Source organism: Andrena cerasifolii, chromosome 8, assembly GCF_050908995.1.
Source record: "Andrena cerasifolii isolate SP2316 chromosome 8, iyAndCera1_principal, whole genome shotgun sequence".
NCBI classification, from domain to species: domain Eukaryota; kingdom Metazoa; phylum Arthropoda; class Insecta; order Hymenoptera; family Andrenidae; genus Andrena; species Andrena cerasifolii.
The window spans coordinates 275,390-294,000 of NC_135125.1; the positions used below are offsets into that span (position 1 = coordinate 275,390).

Here is an 18,611-nt window from a genome sequence, read left to right on the forward strand (position 1 = left end):
TGAGAACTGATATCGAATCATCGACACCGAATCGATATCGAAACGATACCGAAGTGCGTGGAGGGGAAACCCGCCGGTGAAGTTGGTAAGGAGGGAAATATCAATTTTAAGATATTAATATATAACGAAAAACAGAAACTCGGGGCGACGGGGCTCGAACCCAAGACCTCCGCGTCTGGTCAGCCGCCTAACCAACTCCCCCAAACGCCGTCTCTCTGGCATTAGTCTTTCCCGAATGGTACATATAACAAAACCAACGGAACGACACGCACACACACACACACACACACAGGGAGGGGAAGAGACAGCACTACATAGTGGTACAAGTACATTTATTCTAAAGCTAAAATTTTTTCAAAGTGTTTTTCAATCTTCACGTCGCAGCGAATCGCGCGATAATAATAATAATAATAATAATAATAATAATAATAATAATAATAATAATAATAATAATGTCATTTTTGCGATGCGAATGTAATATGATACTTTTGGAAACGTCGTACGTGAGAATCATGGAAAGAATTATGCAGTGTCAGCAGAAACTGTGTCGGATGATTTTCCGCGCTAATTTGTCGTACGTGTGAATCATAGAAAGAATTATGCTGTGTCAGCGTAAACTGTCTCGGATGATATCGGGAAGGATCGGCTTTTTACGTGCAATCTATTGGAGGAAGGAGACACGGAGAAAGAGATAAACAGAGATAGCAAATCGTGGTGTAGGTATAAAATATGCGCGCTAAACTGCACAAAGTCTCAAATCGCTGCAACGTGTTGCGTGGAAAAAATATTACAGCCATTGAAGAATTCGCGTAAGTAGAATGTCAATTGTTGGATCAATCTGCGCGATTGATTTCACAGGAAGAATACCTCGCGTGGGAAGAACGGTGCAACGAGTGTATGGAATCGTTGGAAGAACACAGCCGAGTGAAACGTCCTCGATTATCGATCGGTGTTCAGCAATCGCTGGTTGCTCGAATCGCGCAGCTGGAAGGATTAAAATATTCGTTGCACGGGCGTTTCATGTATGAAGGTGCCGGGCATTCAAGCACAGGACTTTTGTGGCGCGAAATAGGCACTGCTTTCGATAGCCGCGTATTAACCGGTGCCGTGCTAAATTCGAATTATATCGAGCCGCGCAACTTCCTCCAGGATGCGGAGACCATTGTGTTGGAACATGTACGAGGCGCCTTGAGGGAACATCAGAACCTCAAAGTGAATACTGTGTTCAACGGCGAATTTGTGGCGGGGGACAAACATGCTTGTAAAAGCATCAATACCCGAAACTGCGAACACTTCGGTACATCCGATCTACAGGAGTGGTACCAACGATGTGTCATTGAACCCACCCTGGCATCGTTGGAAGAGTTCCAGGAACGCGACAGCGGACGGGCACTATCACAAATCCTCAATTTGATCGTCAACGTGAATAAGTACAATCCCCTGCGCGCGGGGTGCCACTTCAAGTTGCCGCGGGAAATATTGATGAAGAAAGCGACAATTAGCGTGCGATCCGAGGATAACGCCTGTTTCGCATGGGCAGAGGTCGCAGCTCTCCATCCCGCCGAAAGAAACCCTCATCGGCCAAGTTCATATCCACATTATACATTGGTGCTAAATCTCCAGGGCATTGAGTTTCCAATGTCCACGAAGCAAATTGTAAAGTTTGAAGGGTTGAACAACATCTCCATCAACGTCTATAGCTTCGAGGAGAAGAAGAAGACGGAAAAAGGGTTGACAATCTTTCCACTGCATCTCACCAACCACAAGAGAGAGCAGCACGCAAACCTGCTCTACATGCCAGAACAGGGGGACAGCAATGTGGGACACTTTGTGCTGATCAAGAACTTGTCCCGACTGGTGAGCATGCAGTTGAGCAGGCACAGAGAAAAGAAATTCATCTGTGATCGGTGCGTATATAAAATTATGAAATATTGAAATGTCCCCATTAAAAAATTAAATAAAAATTTGATTTTATAGGTGCCTGCACTACTTTGGAAACGCTGAGAAGTTGGAGGCCCACACAGTGGATTGCCGAGAGATGAACGACTGCGCCATTCTGCTGCCCAGCCAGGACAACAATTTGCTCAGTTTCGATGGCCACGGCAGGAAGGAAGGACTCCCCTTCGTGGTGTACGCCGATCTAGAGTGCATTCTAGAGAAAACGGAGGATGTCCAGAAGGACGCGGGGGAGCACAAACTGTGCACGTACCAGAAACATAAGGTGCATAGTATTGGCTATTATATGCATTGCTCGTACGATGCATCGTTATCAGCATATCGATATCATCGCGATGTGGATTGCGTTTCTTGGTTCGTGAAAGAGCTGAAAAATTTTGCGGATTTTGCTAAACCCATCCTGGCCAGTAATGTTCCCATGGAAAAGTTGTCGAAAGACCAGTGGAGGGCATTTCACAGCGCGAAGCATTGCCAGATTTGTGAAAAGCCATTCGAGACTGATGATAAACGAGTGCGTGATCATTGCCATCTATACGGACGGTTTAGAGGTCCCGCACATTCGAAGTGCAATTTAAGGCTGCCGTCTCATTTTTGTTATGGTCCGAATCGATCGAAGCGTCCCTTGTAAACAGACGGGCCCTATGAAACTACTGCGGTCGATAAAAAGAAGTTATACAGAGGTGACATCTCCAGGTACTCTGTGTAGACGAATTTTTTTTCGCATAGTTGCCACATCTTACTTTCTCTCTGTCTCTGCCGCGCTGTTACCACATATCTTTCTATCGAGACGTCTTGAAGGAATACGGCACGAGAGCTGCGTCTAGCGTCAGAGCCTCGCTGAGCGTGTAGGAGGATAGCAATCATGAAAGATAGAGAGGTTGGGTAGTGAAGTTAGGAAACATGTCAATGAAACAATACTAATTTGCGAATCAATATTTTTTATTTATACGTAGAAGGATGTAATATTTTGTATAATCAATGTGCAATTGAGGACTCGGATGCAATAAGGGGACTACTTAGCGCTCTAAAATGTGAAAAATTGTTGTTCAAACGCTAAGAAAGATTGGAAAATTAAATGTTATTAAACTGAATTTTAAAAAATATAGTGTTGTAAAGCTCGTCAGGGCACATTTTTTCTGTTTACAGTTTGTTTATCCAATCATTACTATTCGAGCTAAAAATTATGAAGAAAACAATTTTCATCGTCCAAAATCATTATTTCTTTACACATAAATTGCGATAACTTGAGTAAATATTAAGGGATCGTTATGAGACTTGAAATATAAAACTCAGAAAACTCTAGCAAAGCCGCAAAATGTATGCACAAAACCCTTATGTTAAAAAATGTAATAATATTTAATTAAAAAGTAATACTGGACATAACCCATGTTTTTCAACGTTCGCCGTTAAAAAGTATCGAGGCAATTTTGAGGTACATATAACTTGCAGCGACAAAGCTTTTGCTTAATATACATGCAAAATTTTCAGGAACTGCAACGTCATAAAAGCTCAATGGAAGGTCGCGGACTTTATCTCGCACCATACAAGCGCGGACAGGGAATATCGAAACGAAAAAAAAAAACGCCGAAAAGACAATAAAAATGCCTGTGGGTGTAACTACTGACGCACAATTGGAGGAGTTGACAAAACGTATGCGTATTCCATTCTTTAGAGATGTTTTTATGCGCAATGCACTACCTGCTGAAGGAGTACGTCGAAACGAGAGCGGTATCGTAAATTTGGACAATGTCGAGGGACCGGCGACTCATTGGGTGGCGTATGCGAAGAGGGGGCGTCGAGCTGTATACTTCGACAGCTTTGGCAGTCTTCGACCGCCTAAGGAATTGGTACAATATCTGGATAAGGATATCGTGAAAATTGAATACAATCACGCGCCTTATCAGGAGTACAATCAGAGCAATTGTGGCCAACTATGTCTACGCTTTCTACAAACGATTGGCCGCAAATTTAAGGCTGCCGTCTCACCGGGCCTTGAATGTGTGCATACGTTCACACAAGCTAAGTTAAGCGTGTACGTACACGCGTGTAGTAATCAAATCGTATATTACAACTTACGACCTGGAATCGGCCAAAAGGAGGTTTTTGCGGGTATAGTTGCCTGCAGTAGACATCCGTGCAGACGGGTCTGGTGCGTTTGAACGCTAATAAGCACCGTACATGGAAATAATAATGAATTTATGACTCGAAAACTGACAGAATGAAGCTTCAAGACTTCTCCGTCACCGGCGTTGGTGGTACATTCGAGCTCCGTAGCACCAGCGTATACGTATACGCGATGTAGTAAACAAACCGTAAATTACAACTTACGCCCTGGAATCGGCAAGAAGGAAGTTTTTGCGGGTATAGTTGCCTCCAGTCGACATCCGTGCAGACGGGTCTGGTGCGTTTGAGCACTAATAAACACCGTGGGTTGAAATAATAATGAATTTATGAATCATGTACTGTGACAGATTCGAGTAATGACAGAATGAGGCTTCAAGGATTCTCCGTCACCGGCGTTGATGGTATATTTGCGCCATGTACCATCAGAACCGGTGGAAGTCCAAGCTAGCCGATAAGTGTAGGAAATACATAGTTGCCGATACGTATCGAGAGTCGGATCGCGTTGTTGCCGCATTTCCCCTATTACTATTTTGTCGTCACGAAGGCTTGAATGAACCACGACGAAGCGGCTGGAGAACGGAGATGGGCAAAGATATTATTTTGATAAACTCCAATAAAAGATACTTTATGTTTATCCGTTCGGAACCAAATTGAATTCATTCGACGACGAAAGATAATTTTTTTATTCGATCTTTAACCGTAGTTTATTCGACTTTTATTTGAATGCTTCAAACAACTTACGGCAGCGTGTTTATCCGAACCGGCGCGATCTCTCTTTGAGCCTGAAGACTTGGGCTGTTTGGCGGCAGCTTCTGATTTCGGTTCGAGAGGCATACACTGTTGCTTGCGGTGAATTATGTATTAATAAATTGTAAAACGTGACGTTTACAGTATTTATTAACATACTGCTGAGATTGTCCAGATTAATGAGTTCAAGCACGGTATAAATCGGATTATTTCTAGAACTGTACTTGGTAATTAAATATAGGGTAACTGTACTCGTTGTTGACAGTGTACCAATAGTTGACACTTTTATTTTTAGTCACAAATAATAAGCTTTTTATTAAAAAAATGTTTTTGACTAATACGCTTTTTGAAAAAGTATTAGTCAAAAGCTTATTATTCGTGACCGAAAATAAAAGTGTCAACTATTGGTACACGGCCAACTACGAGTACAGTTCCCTAAATGTAATCTAAATTCTAATTAAAAAATGCTAAAAATAAACCGATTTATACTGTGTTTAAATTTATTTTCATCTGGAAAATCTCAGGAGTATGTTATTGAAACGTTCATGACGATACAATAGCAAATGTGGAAGTTTTACATTCTATCAAAACAAACAACATAAACAATCACAATTTGTGATTCAATTTGAACTAAATCTCAGACATTGAGTGTTCAAAGTGATCCGCTTGGCATTGAATGAACCGTATATATGATATTTTCCATTCTAACCGAAATGGATCCTAACCCACTTCCAACTATCACGTTCTTTACGAAAAAGACAAAAGCTTCTACGTTCGGGACGTTAATCGCACCGCGATTACCGAAAATACAAAATTTATCGAGAAATGATACTAAAACTTTGCAGCCGTTCGTAGTATATCACCATCGAAATTGCAGTACAAGAAAATGATTATTTTTTATTGACTTTAGCACTATAGCGTTTACTATACACAGCAATAAAAGATATTTCTAAAAAATTCTAAGCTGTGAAATAGAAATCGACAAATACTAAAAACTAGAAAATAAAAAATATATAAAAAATAATTTTTATGATAAACGATTTTATTAAAAATGCACTAACAACTAAAAAATAATTCTTTTCTTGTACTACAATTTTGATGGTGTTAATATCACTAAATAATTCACTAATGAAATTGTAGAGCACCATGTGCAACCAGAAGTTGAAGTAACTGATTCATATCCTGTTATGAAATATCGTGCCCCACGATTTTATTGAAAGTGAATTATTTATAGTGATATTAACATCACCCACCCTTTTATTACTTTTTCTAAATAAAACCCATGCAACTAATCAGATTTTTTTTATTAAATTCTAATATGAAATATAAATATTATATCCCCCCCCCCTCCCCCGTTTCCGCCGCGCCTACCGCCGTGGCCACCCCGGCGCCATCCTCCACGGCTTCTGCGGCTGCCACGACCGCCACCGCCACGACCGCCACGGTCGTGTTTGTAGCGCAACCTGCGCAACTCTCTTTTCATCTGAAACAATACAATAAAAATTACAGTTTTTACTTCTACCCGTACATATAGTGAATCCCAAAAATATTCGGACCCAAATGAATTAGCGTTCTGACAATTGCCACGTTTCGTACAAAGTTGTTTGGTATGAAGTAAGCATACACGATGCTTCTGTGGCTAGTGTCTGCAAAGGCGATGCCGCCAATAAGCCGCGCCTCGCTGAGTTTCGTGGATTTCGACGCTTGAGACGAGATTCACTACATTGTACGAGATTCATACTTGTATACAAATTCTGCTGTAGGATTACATTTCACGTTCGACCACGCGGTGTCGTTTCGTTTTTTCCGGGCTTCGCCTTCGCCGTTCATATCAAACAAACTTCAGAAAAATACACACACATTCAACATAACTTGCCTTTGCCATTTCTTTTTTTAATTTTCGCGTTTCCTCCTCCTTTTTCTTCTCCTCCGTTTCTTTCTTTGTTTTCAAAATCTCCCTCTCTTTTTCCGTTTCCTCTTCCTTTCTGTCTTTCTCCTCTCTCCCATTGTCTCCGTCTCCGTCCTGATTTCCCGGCTGACGCCAGGTCAATGCATCCTTGATCTGGAAATGAAATAATGAATGTGTTATTTTATTGCAAATAGTAAGATTGCACAGCGTGATTCTCTCGCTAGAGTCGTAAAGAAAATGCCGCGAATAAGCCGCGCCTCGCTGAGTTTCGTTGAAGTGATGAATTTCACGTTCTGCATTTCTCATCAGATCTTTGCGAAAATGGCGTCAACCGATTCGTTATGCCGTCACGATGAAAATGGCCCCAAGCTAATTTCGAGCGTCGAAATCCACGAAACTCAGCGAGGCGCGGTTTATTGGCGGCATCGCCTTTGTAGACTCTAGCCAGAGAATCACTTTGTATAACAGTATACAATATAATACTTACATTATGCATACTCTCCATTTTTTTCTTCAGCGTCCACCTGGTTGGCGTTCTTTCAGCAGAATGACGCTCCACGCAGCGGACTGTTTGCGCCGTTGCCTGGTTTGTAGAGCGTCATTTGTTTCAGTTCGCACCACATACGAATTTTTGGATACACATTTCACGTTCACGGTTCGCGTTTACATTTTTTATGTAACGGTTAGAAGGATTTTGAGTCGTGGTGCGTTGTGTTGTATTGTGTTTGTGTTTGTGTTGTGTTTGTTGGTTTAGTGTGAAATGAGGGACACTCTAAATGCGAATATGCAGGATGTGGAAGAAGATATGGACAATAATTCTCCGTTTCGTCCACGAAAATTACGTCCGTCCGCAAGGAGATTTTCGAAACGGAAAGTACATCGCCAAAAGAGAAGATCTTCAGCCCTTCAGAAGAAACAAGAAAACGAAAAAACGGCAGACGACACTGCCGTAGGACATTCAGAAGAAGTGGCCGAGGAACGTATGGTAGAGGAACCATCAACATCCGATGGACAAAATCATACGTACCAAGAGATAATGCACTCGCCATCCGATGAAGACACTGATACGGCCAGTTTGGGAGAAACTGAAGAGGCGCTTCAAGAATTTGATGTTGAAAGTAACGAAGAAGAAAACTTCGTTATAGAAAAAGTTGCGAAGAACGAGTCGCAAGAGCAATCGCGTCTCCTAAATAGCAACGATGTCATGAATTTTCAAAATGTGCTTGCTCAATTGCAGAAAATAGGTAAACATGCAAAACATAGAGAAGACTGCGGCATTGAACACCTACGAATAACTGGTGTGAAACGGTGTGGCTTCAAGAGCATCTTCAGCGTAATGTGCACTTTATGCCATTACAAAGCTGAAATCCACAATCAATCGAACGAAGCCGAAGAAGTGGATAGCAATCAGGGCGCCGTTAATGCAACAATCTTATGTGGAGGCAGTTATGCTCAGTTGGAACACACTTTTGCAGGAGTGAACATACGTTGCATGTCGAAGAAAGAATTCGTGAAGAATCAAGATGAATTCGTCAAGTCCGCAATTGCCGCTGCAGAAGAAGAGATGTTAGCAGCGGCTGAAGAAGAAAAACGTTTGGCGATTGAGAGAGGCGACGTTCTTCCCGGGTCAGGGACCCCTCACATCCCCGTTGTGGCCGACGGAAGCTGGATGAAGAGATCCTACCGCAGTGGATGTTACGATTCTGCGTCTGGAGTCGGCGTGATAGTTGGCTATCACACGAAAAAAGTATTATTTTACGGCGTTCGGAACAAAGTTTGCAGAATTTGTCGGATTGCTGCGAAAAACGAGAAAGAACCCCGAAAGCACACATGTTTCAAAAACTGGAAAACATCTCGAGCATCGACTGCTATGGAAAGCGATGCTATAGTAGAAGGATTCAACACTAGCGTAGAAAAACGTGGGCTCGTTTATTCTACACTGATTGCTGATGGGGACAGTAGCGTGTATAAGAAGATTATTGATGCGGACCCATATAAGAGACAGATTCGTGTAAAAAAGATTGAATGCACGAATCATTTGTTGCGAAACTTTTGCACAAAAATGAAAGCGATTGTAAAAAAGACCACATCTGGACCATTGAGACAAACTGTGGAAAGTAGCATTCGCCGGATGCGCACGGACATCGTGAAAGCCGCAAAGTTTAGATACAATCAGAATGTATCAATCGACGAGAGAACGAAGAATTTGTATGGCGACATACAGAATGTTCCAAGCCACGTGTTTGGTGAACACGCAGAGTGTGCAAGACTAGAATATTTCTGCGATGGAAAGAATAAAGAGAATGAGAAAAACATCGTTCCAGACTTGATGAAAATTGGAGTGTACCAGGACGTGAAAGAAATACTTCGTCCACTATTAGCTCATGCGGAGAGCTTACTCTATAATACTACTAATAACGCTGTGGAAAGTTTGAACGGACTAATTGCCAAGTACACTGGCGGAAAAAGATTAAATTTCGCCGAAAGAGGATCTTATACAGGGAGATGTGCTGCTGCTGTCGTGGAGTACAACAGTAACCAAGTGCACTCGCGATTGGATGCGGTTATGAAGAAGAAAACGCCCGAGGTTGTGCACCAAATGGAAGAAAAGAAAAAGAAAGAAAAGGAAAAGAAAGCTGCAAAACAGAAGGAAACGAAGGCTGCGCGATATGTACGCAAGCATTTGCCCTCGCAGAAAGATTGTGATTATGGACAAAATGCACAGAAGCCAGACATGCCATCCGAAATGTACGAACTGGAGCGGGAAAAGCATATGCAAATGCTCAGTGACTGGCAAGAGAAAAGACATGCCATTGAAGATGAAACAATCGGACAAGCAAAGAACCGCAAATGGTTGCAGTACAGGTCCAAATTGTTGACAGCATCCAATTTTGGACAAGTGAGCCGTCGCCGACCTGACACGCTTTGCGCAAATACAGTAAAATCAATTCTTTATCCGAAGATAATTAGTACACCCGCGGTGGAATACGGGAAAGAATGCGAGAATATTGCTCGCGAAGAATTGAAGAAGCAATATACAGATATTGCGGAATGTGGATTTTTCATCGACAGCTGCATCGCCTTCTTAGGAGCTTCACCGGATGGAATCATCGGTCAAGAGGGTATTTTGGAAATCAAATGCCCCAAATCAGCGGAGAACTTTACGCCTGAAGAAGCTATTGAACAAGTTCCCGCTGTCCGGCGCATGTTCACGCGTAACGCAGGTATTTCAATAAGTAAAACGCATCACTATTTTTATCAAATACAAGGCCAGTTACACATTACTGACAGAAAGTACTGTATATTTTGCCTTTGGACCCCGAAAGGGTTGAAATCTATAAAAGTAGAGAGAGATGATGCGTTTTGGAAAAGAGAAATGGAGCCAAAACTTGTTCAATTTTATTTAGAATGCATGCTACCCGAATTAATAGATAGTCGGCACAATAGGTGCATGACTATTCGGGAGCCACAATTTATTCTAGCAGAGAGAGCGAAAGAAAAACCGAAAAGCTTGAAAAAGCGAAAAAGGTCTCCCTCCAGAAATAATGAAACTATTATAACGGCCCGGCGTCGCACCGCGTTGTAAAGCGCGGTACCACTGACCCCGTCAGTGGTGACAAGTGCCAGCGATGGCACTTTTACTCGCGGATCATATGATCACGCGAGTCGATCAACGCCGCCGTCACTTCCCCAAAGAAGTGACGAAGAAAATAATAAATATGATCGATCCGGCGTCGCACCGCTGACTATCGTCAGTGGTGACAAGTGCCAGCGATGGCACTTTTACTCGCGGATCATATGATCACGCGAGTCGATCGACGCCGCCGTCACTTCCCCAAAGAAGTGACGAAGAAAATAATAAATATGATCGATCCGGCGTCGCACCGCTGACTATCGTCAGTGGTGACAAGTGCCAGCGATGGCACTTTTACTCGCGGATCATATGATCACGCGAGTCGATCGACGCCGCCGTCACTTCCCCAAAGAAGTGACGAAGAAAATAATAAATATGATCGATCCGGCGTCGCACCGCTGACTATCGTCAGTGGTGACAAGTGCCAGCGATGGCACTTTTACTCGCGGATCATATGATCACGCGAGTCGATCGACGCCGCCGTCACTTCCCCAAAGAAGTGACGAAGAAAATAATAAATATGATCGATCCGGCGTCGCACCGCTGACTATCGTCAGTGGTGACAAGTGCCAGCGATGGCACTTTTACTCGCGGATCATATGATCACGCGAGTCGATCGACGCCGCCGTCACTTCCCCGAAGAAGTGAAGAAGAAAATAATAAATTTAATTCACCCTTTAATTTTTTCAGACACATTTCTAAGTTCACAGCGGAGCTGTTACTTTTTGACCCGTCGGGTAACCGGCTACCCGGAATAACTTCAAGCCATTGAATGTGGTATAGTTCGATCATTTTTACCTAATATCAAACAATACCATAGACAATAAAGCATTCAATTCCTTGAAGTTGTTTCGGGTAGCCGAGTACCCGACGGGTAAAAAAGTAACAGCTCTAGTTCACAGGAGCAGACAGACGGAATCGGGCTCGATCAAATGCGCCAGGTTGATTCACACGGGCCTCGCAGGTATACATGATGTTCGACGAATTATGGAAACAAATTTTTACTTTTATATAAAACTTACAGAAATGTCTGCGATCATTTGTTACAGGCGGATTCTTTACCAAATTACTGCAAACATGGTTTATGGGACAGTAATGTCAGGACAAATGGAATGATAAGTACCATATTTCAGGTAAAGTTTAACAGCTTATACATCTGCAGTAAAATTTTGTACGTTTACAAAACTACAATTAAGTATTTCCTAATGAACTTCATAATGTGTTACAGATCCACACTGCCTATGTCATCTTTCGGTACGAGCGACCTAAGAAAATTGTAGGAAGACCGTCAAAGAAGAAGAGGAAATACACCATTTTTATCTGTCCATTTCAAAGGGGCGAAAGCTTGAATGTCGAATTTCAATTCTCCAATGAAGTTGGATTGATTTATTGTAATGACTATAACTTGATTAGAAACAAAAAAAATATAAAAAAATGTTCTGTTAAACGATTTTGTCAAAAAGGCACTAACAACTAAAAAATACTTCTAGTGTTGTGCTACAATTTCGATGGTGTTTTTCAACTTTAAATAAAAACGTGGTTCAGAATATTTCATAACAGAATATGAATCAATTTAGTATAGCCTCAAGTGTCGAAATGAATTTGTTGCGAGATATCCTGCTCCACGATTTTATGTGCAAATACACCATCGAAATTGTAGTATAAGAAAATAATTATTTTTTACTTTTTAATGCATTTTTCATAAAATCGTTTATTATAAATTTTTTAATATACTTTTTCTAGTTTTTAGTGTTTGTGGATTTACATTACTCTTATTGCTGTATGCAGTTTAACAGTTTGCTTGAAGAATGGTTGATTTATTGTTATGGGTTATTATTTATTGGTGACTAGGTAATTTTTTCACCCACTCGGAGTTTTTTCATAATTTTGTATTGTCAACCAAACTACGCACCTCTGCAAAGTTTAGAGGGAATTGGATGGTTGGAAGTGGTTTAAAATTGAGTTTCCACATTTGAATCACACAAACAAACAAACAGAGGATCGTAGCTAAATAAAATCGTTTAATGGGACATTCCCAAATATCAGTATTGTTAGTACTGAACTCTGGTTTATATTGATAAATTTTTACAACCGTGGAATAACAATTCCGAAGAAAACCATGTACAAAACTATTATTGAAACAGACAATTCTTGTTGATATAAAAGATAATTTGATGTATAGTTAGATGAAAAAAAGCAGCATATGTTTTTAGAAGAATTACAGCATTCATAAATTTCATTACGATCGGCATGTTACACTTCGGTGATGTACCTTATTCAAATTGTATGCTTTGAATTTGCACATTGATTGTACAAAGTATTGCATCGTTCTATGTATAAATAAATACTAAATTAGTATTGTTTCATTGACATGTTTCCTAACTTCACTACTCAACCTCTCTATCTTTCAATAGTGCTATCCTCCTTTACGTTCAGCGAGGCTCTGATGCTAGACGCAGGAATTGGCGGGCTCCAGCTACAGCTGATGCACGAGGAAACACCTACAGCGGTGGTTATGTGTGCGTGACTGACGCACCGCAGTTCCCCACACATAACCACCGCTCCTGTCGATGTTCCCCCCTCCATCAGCGGTACATGGAGCCCGGCGATCGCTGCCTAGACGCAGCTCTCGTGCCGTATTCCTCCAAGCTTCTCAATAGAAGGAGCTGTGGCAACAGCGCGGCAGAGACGGAGACAACAGAACATGCGGCAACTATGCTGTCAAAAATTCGTCTAAGCAGAGTATCGGTAGATGTCACCATTGTACAACTTCTTTTTACCGACCGCAGTAGTTTCATTAGGGTCCGTCTGTTTACAAGGGCGCTTCGATCGATTCGGACCATAACAAAAAGGAGACGGCCCCCTTAAGGATTGACTTCTCACCACTTTGATTCAGTACGAGTCCAGTCGTACAGCTTCGAATATGTCGTTAACATTCACTCTAACAGGCAAGAGTAGCACCCTCGCGGTAAGCTACTTTCCGCCCATAGATATGAGCGACGATGATTACGAGCTTGGCCTAACAACCCTTGAAACTTACCATACAATACCCAACATCGACTCGAGCAACGATAAATTCTAGTTCACCACAAACTATGATGTCAACAACAGGCTCGACACCAGCCATGAATACATTACGATTCCCCACGGTTCATACGAATTAGACGCCATTGCCAACTATTTGAAACAGCGATTACTCGAGCGGTATCCTCAAAATCTCGATGGCACCGATGACAACAATGACGATGGTGACAACGATATGTATCCTATAATGTTGCGCCCCAACAACAACACCATGAAAAGTGAGCTGTACTGCTCGTTCATTGTAGACTTTACGAAACCCAATAACATTGGATCGTTACTGGGATTCTCGACGAATCGCGTATTAGAACCGGGACAGTGGCACGAATCGGACGATCCGATTAATATCATGAATGTGAACATTATTCGCATAGAATGTAGCGTGACCGCTGGCGCGTACAGCAATGGGAAGCGCGTACATACGATACATGAATTTTCTCCCAGAGTACCGCCGGGATATAAGATATCGGAAACGCCCGCGCAGATCATTTACCTTCCAATCACCGCACAGGTCATTTCGGATCTAATGATACGCGTTGTGGATCAAGACGGACGGTTGCTTGATTTTCGAGGTGAAGAGATTACCATCAGACTGCACGTACGACGACGTCGATGATAATACATGTAGTGCGGCCGAATGATATGCTTGTGTTGAACGACTCCAGAAACACGTTTCTTCCAAACGAAATTGTTTGCAACAACAACAACAACAACAAGAACAACAACTGCAACAGCTCTGATTTCGCTAAAAAGAAAAGGCTCAGTGCTGCGAACATTGCATTTTTGAAATCGCTGGGATTCATTGTACGCAATTAAGTTGAAAAATGACCGACATTCTAAGCATTGGCGCGAAGCCGACGTTTGATGATCGCATCGTCAAGCTTGAGACTCACACATACAACCCTTACGTCAACACAACGTTTGGATACAGCGATGAGATAAGAATACCTATACAGCAACAGGATTTATACACATTGCCGTGTGAAAGTTTCCTCTACGTGGAGGGGAAATTGACGATAAATAAGCCAAACGATGCATCGGCGGTGATGTTGGGAAATAATTGCATGGCATCCGTATTTGATGAGATTCGATACGAACTGAATAGTGTGGGGATTGATCGCAACAGAAACCTTTGGAATAACTAGCACACTTAAAAACTATGTATCGATGACATCTGATGAAGACAAAAATATGGAGAATGCGGGATGGGGCTTGAAACGGCACGATAGTGATAAATCATTTCAATTTTTGCATCTCGCTCAAATATTTGTTGGGATTTTGCGAGGACTACAAACGCATGGTTATTAATGCGCGTCACGAATTGATTTTAATACGATCGCGCAACGATAACAATTCTCTTAAAGGATCGCCGACGTTGGAACCAGAAATTGAATTACTTAAAGTGCAATGGCGGATGCCTCACGTGACGCTGAACGACGTTAATAAGCTGTCGTTGCTACATGCTTTGGAAAGTGGACAAAACCTGAGCATTAGTTTTCGCTCGTGGGATCTGTACGAGTATCCTCTCTTACAGAGCACGACCAAGCATTCGTGGGCCGTGAAGGCAGTTGCACAGTTGGAGAAGCCGCGATACATTATCTTTGCTCCACAGACTGCTCGAAAGAATGTGATGACTGAATATGTTACTCGATTCGACCACTGCAAATTGACCAATGTAAAACTTTTTCTCAACTCGGAATTTTACCCGTACGATGACATGAACTTGGACTTTGACAAGAATAGGCACGCCATCTTATTTAACATGTATACGCATTTTCATAAATCGTATTACGGACATAGTTGCAACGAGGCATTATTCACCGTGGCCCAATTTTTGCAATTTCGCCCCCTCGTGGTGATTGATTGCTCGCGACAAAATGAGTCGATCAAGAATAGCACCGTGGACGTGCGCATAGAATTTGATTGTAAAGGAAACGTACCTGCAAATACTACAGCCTACTCTCTCATTCTGCGTGAACGGGTAGTTGAATACAATCCGCTGACAAATGTGGTGCGCAAAATCAATTAAATTACTGCGCTACTTACTGTACCAAATTCGCACAAAATTTCATCGTGAAATTCGAGATGCTTTACGAGAAAGACCGCATTCTCCAGTCTGTCTTGGAAGCGAACGGACCTCTAAATTGTATCGATAATGGTCGTACCAACATTCGTTGACCTGCAAGGGTTCATCGTCGGTGGAAGATTTGTCGCGAAGGAAGTGGCTATCCTACGAAAGGGAACAAATCTCTCGCACTATATTTTTGGGAGTTCGATGCCACAATATCTTCTTACAAAATCCGACAAATCGAGCATCCGGTGGTTGGTGGCAACACATCATGGACTACGTTGGGAAGATTGAGACGTTCCGTACAGTATGGCTAAACAGCTAATTATGAAAGCTGTAGCCGATGCGATCGACGAGGAAGGTGACACACCCCATGTCGTATATGTTACAGGGCTGCAGAAACGCGATTGGCTCGTGGATTTCCTCGATGAAAATACGAGAGCGGACGTGATCATCGAGACGCTAGACATTGACTACGAGGATATCAAATCTCTAAATGAGCCAAATGTGGTTAATACTCTGCAATGTGGTAGATATGCAAAGCATTGTGCTTTGCAAAATGTATTTAAAATATTTAACTGGTGGTCTAAACGCCAGAGAGAAATGCGTAAATAAATATAATCAATCCTTTTATGCATATAAAAATGTTTTTCGTCACCCTCCCACGCAACCCCCTGCATATACGCTAAATTAAGACGATGATTGTAATTATAATGAAGAAGTAGTTCAATACACGTTCAAAGTGGTATGATAGACGTTGAAAGTGGTTCAATAGACGTTCGATACACGTTCAGAGTGGTACGATAGACGTTGAAAGTGGTACGTTATGCGTTGAAAGTGGTTCAATAGACGTCCAATACACGTTTGATACGCGTTGAAAGTGGTGTGACCTAGTCGAATGATGTGTCCAAAGAAGAAAGGAGAAGAAGATAAGTACATGGAGGAGGATGGTCAGCGAAAATGCAGGTGGCCTGTGATGAAGATGGTGAAGAACAAAGGCATCCTACTTTGCAAAGCTGCACATTTCTCGATTTCATGATAGGAGGGGGTTTTGACATGCAAGAGCCAGGAGATGCATCGAGACCAGTTGTCTTCAAATCGTGGCAGGCGGACAACTGTCGCTGTTACACTTAACTTTTGAAGTGCGTGAAAAAAGGGCTAACACGTATCGCTCCAGAGTGTGATCCCGAGCAATGGCGGGACAATTCTGAGGTATGTACTTACAATATTTTGGCATTTATCGTGTTTAACCTTTGAAAACGCGCAAGATTAAATAAGGCGTTCATACGAATATTATATTGTTAATTATGTTGTAGAACTCACTACCGCCGTCGCCCTTCTGGTCCTCTGATTGGGGCTCGTCGCCGCCGTCGCGGTCGCCGTCGCCTTCACCACCGCCGCGGTTTCCGTCGCCGCCGCCTCCGCAGGTATGTAATACTTTGCATTGTTTTATGTGTTTGATGCGTTAATATTATATCAATGTTTGTATATTCTAGAACTTGCCCGCACCGCTGTTACGGGCGCCGCGGCTTCATATTAGGCGTGATTTGTGGCCTCCGATGCATCAGGAGCCCATATATGGGGCCGCGTGGGTGCGGCCATACGCAGCGCCGAGGGCCCAGCGACGGTTGCGGCTATATATGGCACCACCGCATTCGCCACCATCATCGCCATTACCACCGCCCCCATTACCCCACCCTATTAGTTTTTATATTTTTATTATTTTTTCTTTTATTGTATTTTTTTCGCCCCCCCTCTCCCTCTCTCTCTCTCTCTCTCTCTATAAATATATATATATATAAATATATATATATATATATATATATATATATATATATATACCGGAAATGGAAGTCCTATATATATATATATATATATATATATATATATATATATATATATAGGACTTCCATTTCCGGTTTGTAAGAAGCGTGACGTGTGAGTGAGCAGTGTGAGAGATAGGAGTGGATAAGGTGTTAGTAGGGCAGGTAGGGTGTGAAAAGTGGGTACAGAGGGAGAAGGGGGAGCTGGGAGTGAAGGAAGAGATAGGCCGAGGAAAAGGGGAGTGAGGGAGAGGAGGAAAAACAGGGTGGAAGCACGCGAGTGTTGAGGTTAAGGTAAGGAGGGAAGGATTGAGCGGGAGTGGAAACGGCGGGAGAGTGGAGAAAGAGAGGAAGAGAGAGACATCGGGCGGTGAAGAAAGGAAATAAGGATATAGCGGAGACAGTAGATAAAGTAGGGAGTGAGAGAAGGGGAAATAGGCGGAAGGTAAGGAAGATAGGACGGAAGGGAAAGAGGGAGAAAAGGGAGAGGAAAGAAGAAAAGAAAGGGTAGAAACAGAGAGGAAGGTAGATGAAAAGGAAGAAGAGGCGAAAAGGAGAGGTAGGAAAACGAATGCAGAGAGACTGGCAAGGGAGAGGAGCATGAGTGGAGGAAGCATAGGTGAAATTGCGGAGTTGTGGAAGAAAAAGAGAGAGAAAGAGGAACAGGGTCATGGAGAAGAGAGTGGAATAGAAGCGTTCCAAAAGAGTAGAAAGGTAGGAAGATCACCGGAGGGAGAAAGAGAGGGGGGAGGAATAGAGAGGCTATTAAAGGAAATGAGGGCGGAGATGAGGAAGGATCTGAAGGAAGTAAAGGAACAAGGGAGACAGGCGAGGGAAGATATGGCGTCATTAAGAGAGAAAATGGATGAATGGGAAGAGAAGTGGAGAAGAGAAAAGAAAGAGTTGGGAAATAGAATGGAAAGGGTGGAAAAAAGATTAGAGGAAGTGGAGAGAGAAGAGGATGAGATCAAGGAAATGGAGGAGATGCTAAAGAATTTAGAAATGAGGAGGAAAAAGGAGGAGGGAGTCGGAGAAGGAAGGAGAGAGGAAGGGGTGGGGAAGGACGCAGGACGGGAAGAATGGGAAACAAGGGTGCAGGGGATGGAAAGAAAACTAGAAATGAAAGAGAGAGAAGAGAGAAGGAAGAACATTATAATTAAAGGGGTAGGTAGGGAGGGAACGGCGATGAGGAGGGCAAAGGAAGTGCTGGATGTAGTAGGGATACAGGGGAGAATAGAGGGAGTGAGGGAGCTTGGAGGAAGAAGGCAA

At 42.5% G+C, this 18,611-nt stretch overlaps 2 protein-coding genes and 2 long non-coding RNA genes across 4 annotated transcripts in view; 3 read left to right on the plus strand and 1 right to left on the minus strand.

The window, feature by feature from the left end:
• LOC143372210 (sorting nexin-14) overlaps window positions 1-18,611 on the minus strand; it is a 278,394-nt gene that overhangs the window by 73,631 nt on the left and 186,152 nt on the right. The window lies entirely within an intron of this gene.
• On the plus strand, window positions 600-2,584 carry LOC143372385 (uncharacterized). The gene is made up of 3 exons (XM_076818535.1): window positions 600-612; window positions 818-1,907; window positions 1,978-2,584. Exons 1-3 carry the CDS (start codon window positions 600-602, stop codon window positions 2,582-2,584), a joined length of 1,710 nt encoding a protein of 569 aa, XP_076674650.1.
• LOC143372282 (uncharacterized) overlaps window positions 3,930-18,611 on the plus strand; it is a 394,641-nt gene continuing 379,959 nt past the window's right edge. Inside the window, exon 1 of the long non-coding RNA XR_013086259.1 lies at window positions 3,930-5,181. This is a non-coding gene — a long non-coding RNA (uncharacterized LOC143372282). The remainder of the gene's footprint in view (window positions 5,182-18,611) is intronic.
• On the plus strand, window positions 11,164-12,245 carry LOC143372290 (uncharacterized). The gene is made up of 3 exons (XR_013086267.1): window positions 11,164-11,334; window positions 11,420-11,503; window positions 11,599-12,245. It is a non-coding gene; the product is annotated as an uncharacterized LOC143372290 (long non-coding RNA).